At 43.8% G+C, this 12,226-nt stretch overlaps 1 protein-coding gene across 1 annotated transcript; it reads right to left on the bottom strand.

The window, feature by feature from the left end:
* Window positions 1-1,669: 1,669 nt before the first annotated feature.
* LOC132610494 (uncharacterized) lies at window positions 1,670-2,065 on the bottom strand. The gene has a single exon (XM_060324811.1). It carries the CDS (start codon window positions 2,063-2,065, stop codon window positions 1,670-1,672), a length of 396 nt encoding a protein of 131 aa, XP_060180794.1.
* Between the last annotated feature and the right edge of the window lie 10,161 nt (window positions 2,066-12,226).

Below are 12,226 nucleotides of genomic sequence, written 5' to 3'. Positions count from 1 at the left end.
TTACCCCCGATCTTCACTTTGGTCAACCAAACAATTATGAATTTCTAAAAATTCTATTTCCTCACTCAAATCACATCTGAATGCCTCGGGAATCGCGTCATCTATTCACACGAGTCAAATACACCCTAATGAAGCTAGAAAAAGGGTCAATAGGGTAAAATAGTCAAAATAGCCAAACCGACCAGACGGGTCGTTACATCATCCACCACTTAAGCACATGTTCGTCCTCGAACATGAAAGAGAAAAGAAATACCTAAAAAGCTGGGGATATCTAATCTGCATTTCTGACATGGTCTCCCAGGTAGCCTCCTCAAGGGGACGATGCCTCCACTGAACGTTTACTGAGAACCCTTCGGAGTAGGAGGTAGTATGTCCACCTGGGCCATACCCTCAAAGAAGATCAAGATACGTACCAAAGTCTCCTGAAGGACAGGAGTAGCAATGAATCGGGCTGGTGCCTGGGCAGGTCCAACCTGATCCGCCTGAACATGCTCCTCATCCAGAATCTCCTCTTTGTCTGGAGTCACATCCCTAGCATGGGCTTGAGTAGCACCTGGTGCTCGGCCTCTAGCTGGGGTAGCTATGTGGGTTGTAGCCCTGCCTCACCCTGTACCACGTCCCCTACCTGTCCCATGAGCAACAGTAGTAGCGGGTACGAGTGAGGGCTCCTGGTCTCCGACTGCGGCCGATCGTGTCCTCTCCATTTGTGACCGAGTGAAACAAAGAACCTCTTATAATCCATAAGAATCAAGTACGAACGGTAAGGAATGAAAGATTGGAGTTTTCCTAAATTTCCTATACCATTTTGAAGATAGATACGGAGCTCATCGTTCCGATCCATTAGACTCTAGTTGACATTACTCTTGTTCTTGTGAGACCAATTAACCTAAGGCTCTGATACCAATTTGTCACGACCCAATATACGGAGCCTCGAAGGCACTAACTCCCTTGAGTCAGTAGCTATCCAATACCCAATTTAAAGCAAACAAGGTAACAAATAATGCGGAATAAACATACAAGTCAACTTTTTATTCTTTTAAGCCTTATAATCACAACAAGACAAAATTAAAGGTACAACCATCCCCGAATTATTGTGTCACTAGTACAAGAACTGCTAAAGTACGAATACAAGTATGAAATAGTACTCAATATTGTCTGAAATGAAAGGACTGGAAATAAAGATAGATGGAGCAGACCCGGTGCTACGGATCAGCATGTAGCTCACCCCGAAACACTCTGGAACAGCCTACTCAATGAGCAGCCGAGTAGTCTCGTGGATCGCTGGTACTAGGCACAGAATCTGTACACCAAAAAGGGTGCAGCAAATGTAGCATGAGTAAAAAGAACAACAGGTACTCAGCGGCATTGTCGACCGACCCTAACGAAAACGGAGACGAGGGTTGGCTTTCGATTACTACTTCTACACTTAACCGCTATTAGTCCACAGAAATAATAAACCACAATAATCTCGGATTATAAGTTTAATGGGTTGTTACATCATACACCACATAAACAAATGTTTGTCCTCGAACATGAAAGAGAAAAGAGATACATGAATTGCTGAAAAGCTGGGGATATTCAATCTGTATATCTGACTCAGTATCCCAGGCAGCCTCCTCAACCGGACGATGCCTTCACTAAACGTTTACCAAAGCAATCTCTTTCGACCTCAACATCCAGATCTGTCTATCCAAAATAGCAACTGGGTTTCCTCGAATGTCAAATTCTGATCAAGCAACACCGAATCCCACTGAATCATGTGAGAACCATCCAAATGGTACTTGTTGAGCATAGAAATATGAAAGACGAGGTGAGCACCAGATAAACCAGGAGGCAAAGCCAACTCATAAGCTACCTCACCAATAGGCTGAACAATCTCAAACAGACCAATGTACCTAGAACTCAACTTGCCCTTCTTCCAAAACTTTATCACACCCATCATGGGTAAAACCTTCAACAGAACACGCTCACCCCCCATGAAATTTATGTCACGAACCTTCCGGTGCGCATAACCTTTTTGTCTACTCTGAGCTGTGAGAAGGCTATCATGAATCAACTTTACCATGCCCAAAGAATCCCTCAACAAGTCTGTACTCCAAGGCCTCACCTCAAATGCATTAAACTAACCTACTGGCGATCGACACCTCCTGCCATATAATGCCTCGAATGGTGCCATCTCAATGCTCGAATGACAACTGTTGTTGTAAGAAAACTTAGCCAAAGGCAAGACTAGACCCAATGACCTCTAAAATCAATCACAGAGGCCCGCAACATATCCTTAAGGACCTGAATAGTATGCTTAGACTCACCGTCAGTCTTAGGGTGAAATGTTGTACTAAGCTTCACTCGAGGACCCAACTCCTTCTGCATAAATCGCCAGAAATGCTATGTAAACTGAGTGCCAAGATCCGAAATGATAGAACTGGGTACACCATGTAAACAAACTATCTCTCGTATGTAGATCCTGGCCAACTTCTCTGGCTTTTGTTGCTCATACTTCACTTGTTGACAGTTCAAACACCTAGTACAAATCCGGCGATATCCCTCTTCATACTACACCTCCAATTATGTTTCTTCAAATCCCGATACATCTTTGTGGCTCCTGGATGAATAAAATAGCTCAAACTGTGAGCCTTCTCCATGATCAATCTAGTCAAATCACCCACCTGGGGAACACATATGCAACCCTTGATCCTCAAAACCCCCTCATCATCCAGAATCGCCTCTCTTGCATTTCCTTTCAACACCTTATCTCAAATTTTGCATAACTTTGCATCATCAAACTGTAGTGCTCTAATCCGCTCCAATAAGGAAGACCGTGCCTCCACACAAGCCAGAATCTTGCCAGGGTCCGAAATATCAAGTCTAACCATGCTATTAGCCAAAGCCTAAACATCCATAGCCAAAGGTCGCATCCCAACCTGTAAACATACTAGGCTACCCATACTTGCCGCCTTGTGACTCAAGGCATCCGTCACTAATGATTAAAATCGACATATCATAGTCCTTGATCATCTCTAACCACCTTCGCGGCCTCAAATTAAGATCCCTCTAATTGCAAATGTGTTGAAGACTCTTATGATCTGTAAACAACTCACAATTCAACCATACAAGTAGTGCCTCTAAATCTTCAATGCAAATACTACCGACGCCAACTCCAAATCATGAGTGGGATAGTTTTTCTCATGCACCTTCAAATGTCTTGAAGCATAAGCTATTACTTTCCTTTCATGCATCAAAATACAATCAAGTCGAATTCGCGAAGCATCACAATACATAGTAAAGCCCTCTCCCTCCACGAGAAGAGTCAAAATCATAGTTGTAGTCTACAAAGTCTTGAGCTTTTGAAAGCTCGCCTCGCACTCATCCAACCACTGAAATGGTACATTCTTCTGAGTCAATCTGGTCAAAGGAGATGCAATAGATGAAAATCCCTCTACAAAACGCCGATAGTAACTACCGAGGCCAACGAAACTTCGAATCTAGATAATTGAAGTAGGCGTGACCCAATCACGAACTGCCTTAATCTTCTTAGGATCCCCCATAATCCCATCCCTGGTGTCACGACCCAATTTGGTTAAGCCGTGCTGGCACTTACCTTTCCCACCTCAGTAAGTGAATCCTCAACCCAACGATAGTAAATTGCATAAATAAATAAATAAATCAATTAAACGGAAGACAATAAATCACGTAAGTCTTACGATAATAATATAGAAGAAAATGTGGAAGCAAGGAAATACACCCAGAGACTGGTCTAATCCATACAAGAGCATCTAACTAGAAATATACAAGTCTGGAAATATAATAATACATCAATATCTGTGTATGTCTCGGAATAGAAAGTAAGACATAAATAAGAGGAGCCTTCAAGGCAGCGAACATCTCGTGCTCACCCTGGAAACTCTAAGCTGCATGGCGACTATCAGCCACGGGAGACGGAAGCTGATCCAACCTGGAACTCTGCATTCATAAAAGAATGCAGCAGGTGCAGGTCCGTACAAAACCAAAGTACTAGTAGGTATCATCGGCCGACTAAGTTTAGCTAACATAATTCAGAGAATAAAGTAAGATAGGAAGATAAATCAACAAGTATAAGTCAAACACAATCAGAACCAAGTACACGTCATAACCTAGGTAGAAGCATCTAAACCTAAGAGTGCTAAGTCTTAATGTATCCAATCCGAAACCAACATCACAAATGAACACCAGATCATCACAATATAAGTTGAAATGCAATGCAATGCAATGATTTAAGAATGAAAATGCAATGCAATGCTGTGTACACATGTACTCCAGACGGAAGTATCGATGTCTCGGTAGCACAACCCATGGAGAACCCGCAAAGTCCATGTACTCACTCAATCCACGATTTCAGGTCAACCATCGGACATCAAACTCTCACATCACTCCATGCAATCCATGATTCTGGATTAATTATCGGATATCGGACTTCTCACATCACTCCACACAATCCACGATTTCAGAATAAACATCGGATATTGGACTTCTCACATCACTCTCATGCAAACTGAGCATAGCTCATCATAGTGTTTCTTCAAGAATCAACCATGTATCAACAGTATGTCATAAGAGATGTGAATGCGAGCAATGCATGAATCAACATCAATAATCAGGTCAATATCACAAGTACCAAGCATGGGTACGCCAATCATATCATGAAAGACTACATAAGTCATATGGAATACTATCCACGTAGCAACATCAACAAGTGAGGTACCACAATATCATGAACAAGATATATCAATAGTCTCCAATATCTACTATTACCATGCTACATCAAGCCAATAACAATAGAGCAATCAAGTCACAACACAATTGGGTGGCTAGCCCCAATCACGCAACAGGGCCTAACCTAAGACAATGTCCTACCCAACTTTATACCCGAAGGCTTACATGCTTTCTCTAACAATATCATCTAAATATATTCTTCGCTATATGAAGTCTCAGCAAGGGTTATCCATAACCTACCTAGATGGCCGAACAACAATGCACCAACAATCACTCTTTCGCCTTGCCCTTCCGCTGAGCCTCAAGATCAAGAAAGTCTAGGCATATTCAAAATCTAGATTAGAAATCATGAAGATCGATAACTATATTGCTATCATTCAAATTGGGTCATAAACCAACCCTAGAATTTCGAGAAACGGGAGCCACAAGGTCAAAACGGGAAATTCAGGGGTATAATATCCAATTAAACACTAGTTGATCAAAACCCATCAACTAATTGCTAAAATAACTCAAGGATTCATCCAATTTCAAAATCCAAGCAAAGCCTCCAATTTTGGATATAAATCCTAACTGTTAGATTCAAGAATCCAACACTAATAATGGAAGATATATGATTAACAACCTTATATACATCATAATCTAGCATAAACCCAATCAATTTCATCATTAAAAAGCCTAGATAGAATATCCATTAAATCAACTTTTTATCATCCATTACTAAGGAACTAACAGGGAAAGAGGGATTCAAAGATGATTAGGAATAATGAATTAGCATGGGGATTAAAGGGACTTACCACCAAGAATCTTCTCCAAGAATCCTCTAGAATAGTTCCCAAGAGCTTAAATTTCGGAATGGTAATAAATGATAAACTAAGGGCTTTTAACACTTCATTTAATGAACTAACTGCCTGTCACCCGCTTTCGCGACACCACTATTGGTCCAACGGTTCCGCTCCAGCGGTCCCATGACCACTGCAGCTGTCATGACCAATTGGCGCAGACTGCTTTAGCGGCAGGGTGACCGCTTCAGCAGTACCGTTGCCGCGGTGCTGGTGCCGCAAAATTGGGCACCAGACACCAAAAACTTTCTCAAGTTTCACACTTCAACTCGAATTTCTGACTAATTCCCGAGGCTATCTGCTCACAAACCACATACACAGACACACATAAAAATACGCTACGAACGCGCTCGTGGTCTCAGAATTCTAAACGGAGGCCTCACTGACCTAGTTAACTCCTGATACCTCAATTCTAACTTCCTAACCCAAGTCCCCAAATGCATCTGAGTGCATTGGGAACCGAACCAGATATACACACAAGTTCTAAACGACCATCCGGACCTCTCAAAATCGGTGAATTTTCGAAATAGGTCCGTTTACCCAAAAGTCAACTTTGAGTCAACTCTTTTTTTTACTTTAAGCCCAAATTTCACAAAAGGTCTCCCGAATCAAATCTAGACACCTTGAGAAGCGTGTCAGCAGTCCCCTCAGGTCAAAAGTGAGCTAACCAAGCTTAAAAAGGGGGCAAAAGTGCCGAAAGACTCTAACGACCAAACCGGTCATTACATCATATACCAATTAAACCATCGCTCGTCTTATAGCGAAGAAGGGAAAAGGACGGGGAAGTACCTGAATCGGTGAACAATTGGGGATATCGGCTACGTATGTCGGACTCAGTCTGTTAAGTAGCTTCCTTAACAGGACGGTGCTTCCATTGCACCTTCACAGAAGCAATCTCCTTCGACTTCAATTTTCAAATTTGCCTATCCAAGATCGCAATAGGATCCTCCTCATAGGTGAAATTCACATCAAGTAAAATCGAATCCCAACCAATAATGTAAGTACCATCGGCGTGGTACTTCTTCAGCATAGAAACATGAAAGGCCGGATGAACTCCCCCTAAGCCTGGCGGCAAGGCTAACTCATAAGCAACATCGTCCACCCGGTCAATAATCTTAAATGAGCCAATGTACCTGGGGCTCAACTTATCCCTCTTCCCAAACCTCATAACACCCTTCATGGGTGGAACCTTAAATAGAACGTGGTCACCAACCGCAAACTCCAAATCTCGGACCTTCCGATCCGCATACATCTTCTGTCGACTCTGAGCTGTCAAAAGCTTGGCCTGAATAAATCTCACTCTATCAAGGGACTTTAACAGATCCATACCCCAAGGTCGAACCTCGAACCCATCAAACCAGCCAATCGGAGATCTACACCTCCTACCATATAAAGCCTCACAAGGCGCCATATCAATACTCGAATGATAACTGGTTTTGTACGCAAACTCTGCTAATGGTAAGTGCTGATCCCAATGACCGAAAAAATCAATAACTCAGGCACTTAACATGTCCTCGAGCACCTGAATGGTCTGCTCGGACTGGCCATCGATCTGGGGGTGAAAAGCTGTATTGAGATCCAATCGGGTACCCAACCCCTCATGAAAAGCTCTCCAGAATTGGGAAGTGAAGATAGTACCCCGATCAGGTACGACAGAAATAGGAACCCCATGCAACCTCATAATATCCCAAATGAACAACTTGGCTAACTTCTCCGCGGTATAAGAAATCTGAACCGGAACAAAGTGAGCAGACTTAGTCAATCGATCAACTAACACTCAAATAGAATCAAACTTGCATAGGGTCTTCGGAAGACCCACAATAAAATCCATGGCAATCCTCTCCCACTTCCACTCGGGAATGGGCATCCTCTGAAGTACACCGCTGGATCGCTGGTGCTCATACTTTACCTGCTGACAATTCCCACACTTAGCCACGTAATCAACTATATCCCTCTTCATCCGACGCCACCAATAGTGTTGTCTCAAATCACGGTACATCTTAGTCGCCCCCGGATGAATGGAATAGTGAGAGCTATGAGCCTCAGACAAGATCAACTGAATCAAATCACCAACACGGGGAATGCACACGTGTCCCTTAATCCTCAAAATGCCCTCAGAATCAATCATGGCCTCCTTGGCCTCACCCCTCAAAACCCTATCTCGAATCTTACTCAACGGAGCATCCGATCTAATAAATATGACCTCGCCTCTATATAAGCCAAGATCCTGCCTGGGGCTAAAATATCAAGACGAACGAAACTGTTGGCCAGAGTCTGAACCTCTATGGCCAACGGACACTCGGAAGCAATCAAAGGGCCTAAACTCCCCATGCTCATTGCCATGCGACTTAAGGCATCAGCCACAACATTAGCTTTTCCGGGATAATAAGAATAGAGATGTCATAGTCCTTCAGAAGCTCCATCCATCGGCGATGCCTAGAATTAAGATCTCTCTGGGTAAACACATGTTGAAGGCTACGGTGATAGGTGAAAACCTCACAATGGACACCGTACAAATAAAACCTCCAAATCTTCAAAGAGAAGACCACGGCTAACAATTTCCAATCATGGGTAGGGTAATTCTTCTCATGAATCTTTAACTGACGGGAAGCATAAGCTATCACTCTACCCTCCTGCATCAACATAGTACCCAAACCTATACAGGATGCATCACAATATACCGCGAAATCCTTACCCTCCATAGGTAATGCTAAGATCAGGGCTGAAGTCAAAAAAAGCTTAAGCTTTTGAAAGCTCTCCTCACAATCATCAGACCACTGGAAGGGTTTCTGAGTCAATCTGGTCAAAGACGAAGCAATAGTAGCAAAATCCTTCACAAAGCGATGGTAGTAGCTGGCCAAACCCACAAAACTACGAACCTCGATAACAGTAGTAGGCCTCGCCTAACCCCTCACAGCCTCAATCTTCTGTGGGTCAACCTTAATCCCATCCTTAGACACCGCATGGCCCAAGAATGCTACAGACTCCAGCTAAAACTCACACTTCGAAAACTTAGCAAATAAGCTATGCTTCTTCAACAACCCAAGAACAATACGAATATGGCTCTCATGCTCCTCCTACTCTTGGAATATACCAAGATATCATCAATAAACACAATCACGAAGGAGACAAGGAATGGCCTAAAGATGCCATTCGTCAAAGTCATAAAAGCAGACGGGGCATTGGTAAGCCCAAAAGATATCACCAGAAACTCATAGTGTCTATATCTCGTCCGGAAGGCTGTCTTGGGAATATCCTCAGCCCTGATCCTTAACTATTGGTAGCCTGAATGCAAGTCAATCTTCAAAAACACTGAAGCACACTGAAGCTCGTCAAATAAGTCATCAATATGAGGCATAGGATACTTGTTATGAATAGTAACCTTGTTCAGCTAGCGATAATCAATGCACATCCTCATGGTTCCATCTTCTTCTTCACAAATAACACAGGAGCTCCCCAAGGGGAGACACTCGGTCTAATGAACCCCTTGCTTAATAAATCATGTAACTGATCCTTAAGCTCTCTCAACTTGGTAGGTGCCATCCGATATGGCGAAATAGAAATAGGGTGAGTGCCTGGATCCAAGTCAATGCAGAAGTCAATGTCACGATGGGGTGGCATACCCAACAAATCAGACGGGAATACCTCCGCGACCTTGCTCACAATAGTAATGGACTCAAAGGGTGGAGATGCAACAGTCGTGTCTCGAACATGAGCCAGATAAGCTAAACACCCTTTATTGACTAAATTCTTTGCCTGAAGGAAGGAAATAATCTTCTTTGGAGCGGGACTAGGAGTACCCCTCCACTCAAGCCTAGGAATGCCCGGCATGGCTAAAGTGATTGTCTTAGCGTGACAGTCTAATATCGCGTGATAAGGAGAAAGCCAGGACATCCCCAAGATAATATCAAAGTCCACCATATCGAGAATCATCAAATCTACCCAAGTGTCATACCCCAAAAAAGTAACCAAAAATGTCCGATAAACTCGATCCACGACAATAAAATCTCCAATCGGAGTAGACATACGAACAGGTATATCTATGCTATCACAAGGTAAATCCGAACCAACGGCTTGTTATGCAGACACATACGATAATTGGATGCAGGATCAAATAACACAGATGCTGCTCTATGACGAACAAAAATAGTACCTGAAATAACAACATCTGATGCCTCTGCTTCGGGCCTACCTGAAAATGAGTAACAATGGGCCCTACCACGTCTAGTCTGAGATCCCCCTCTCATACTCTAGGACCCAACTCTAGAACCCTGAGAACCACCGCTGCTTGACCGAGCACCGCCCTTCTGAGAAGCACCACATCGACCACCAGATGATGTCGGAGTCCTTGATAGCTGATAATCCCTCCTGGGTCGGAGACATCTCCTAGTAACATGCCCAATCTCTCCACAAGAATAACAGGTCAGAGAGGTCGGAGGCTGATAAACTGAATCTGAGGACCCGGATGAAACAACCCTGTCTACTAGTCGAGAAAATGAACTCTCGGGAGCTCTCTGTCTGGGAGGCTCACTGGAGAAACCTGCAACACTGAATGCACAGAGCGGCTGAAATATGGATGATACGACCTAGAAGACTGACCGACGCTCCTCGAACTAGAACCGCCATAACTCCCAGTCTGACACGGTCTCTTGTTACCACCACCTCCAAATGGATGGGCTTTAGCGACCTCAACCAAAGAGTCATGCTCAACAATGGACTGGAAGGAAGCCCCCATAGCCTCCATATGAAGGCAAGGAATCTGAAGTGAACCGACTAGCCCACCAACAAAACGCCCAATCCTGTCAGGCTCAGTAGTGATCAAAGAAGTGGAATAACGGTCCAGATATAGATAGCGGGTCACATAGGCCTCCACAGACATACCCCTCTACAGAAGATGTTAGAACTCCTCCCTACGTGCCTCTCTCAAAGACCGGGGCACATACTTCTCAAGGAAGACCCGGTAGAACTGAGTCCAAGTCAGGGGAGCGAAACCCTCTGGTCTGCAAGCAACAAAATACCTCTACAAGTCTTCGCGTCGCCGAGAAACTAGTAGGTCACATAGTCAACTCCATGGGTCTCCACGATCCCCATCCTATGCAGCAACTCATGCATATCCAGGATGAACTCATAAGCGTCCTTTGCAGAAGTACCCGAAAAGCTCGGCGACTCTAACTTCTTGAACCTCCCAACAAGATCCTGATTAGACACAGTCATAATAGTGCCCTCCATGGGCCTAAGATCATCACCCGGGGCTGGTACCACATAAATACGGGGAGCCATAGGTGCAGCGAGGTGTACTACCCGAGTAGGTCACTTCTTAGGAGTCTACGCCCCAACTTTGGTCCGTGAACCTCCGCCAGGAGTAGTAACACTAGTGACAACCTACTGGGCATCTAGATGAAGTAACACTCTGGCCATAGTATACTGGATAGTCTAATCAGAAGTAATCTCAGGCTGTCTTCATACCGGGGCCAGATCCTCCTAGACGGCCTGGTCTCGATCTTGCTGGTCCTCAGGCTCTGGAGACGGAGATCTCTCGCGCCGTTGTCCTACCGCTGGAGCCCTGCCCCTGGCTGGGACAGCCCCGCGACCTCTAGCTCTGCTGCGTACTCGGGCTGTCGCTCGAGTCCTCACCATCTGTGAGAGAAGAGATAAGAGTCAAATACCTATGCGATTTTTTCCAGCTACCAATTAGAATAAAGTAGCACGAAAGAATGAAAGAAAGTGAGATTTCCTAAATGTCCTATAGCCTCTCGCAGATAAGTACGGAGCTCATCGTACCGATCCACGAGACTCTACTAGACACCTTCTTGTATTATAGATTGGATAACCTAGGGCTTTGATACCAACTTGTCACAACCCAATTTGGCTAAGCCATGCGGGCACTTACCTTTCCCACCTCGGTAAGCGAACCCTCAACCCAACGATAATCAATTGCATTAATAAATCAATTAAGCGGAAGAGAATAAATCACATAAGTCTTACAATAATAATATAGAAAAAAGTGCGAAAACAAGAAAATACACCTAGGATATGGTCTAATCCATACAAGAGCATCTAACTAGAAATATACAAGTCTAGAGATATAATAATACATTAATATCTGTATATGTCTTGGAAAGAAAGTAAGACATAAATAAGAGGAGTCTTCAAGGCAGTGAACGTCTCGTGCTCACCCTGGAAACTCTAAGCTGCACCGATAGCGACTACCAGCCACGAGAGACGGAAGCTAATCCAACCTGTAACTCTACATTCATAAAAGAATGCAACAAGTGCAGGTCAGTACAACACCACAGTACTGGTAGGCATCATCAGTCGACTAAGCATAACTAACATAATTCAGACAATAAAGCAAGATAGGCAGATAAATCAACAAGTATAAGTCAAACACAATGAGAACCAAGTACACATCATCACCTAGGTAGAAGCATCTAAACCCAAGTGTGCCAAGTCTCAATGTATCCAATCCGAAACCTCTCAATGTATCCAATCCGAAACCAACATTACAATTGAACACCAAATCATCACAATATAAGATGTAATGAAAAGCAAGGCAATGATGTAAGAATGCAAATGCAATGTAATGTTGTGTACACATGTACTCCGGAAGGAAGTATCGACGTCCCGGTAGCACAACC

The sequence above is a fragment of the Lycium barbarum genome, chromosome 1 (genome assembly GCF_019175385.1).
Source record: "Lycium barbarum isolate Lr01 chromosome 1, ASM1917538v2, whole genome shotgun sequence".
In the NCBI taxonomy this organism is placed as follows: Eukaryota; Viridiplantae; Streptophyta; class Magnoliopsida; order Solanales; family Solanaceae; genus Lycium; species Lycium barbarum.
Note: the sequence above shows the minus strand (reverse complement) of the source record. Positions and strands in the feature narration are given on the sequence as shown.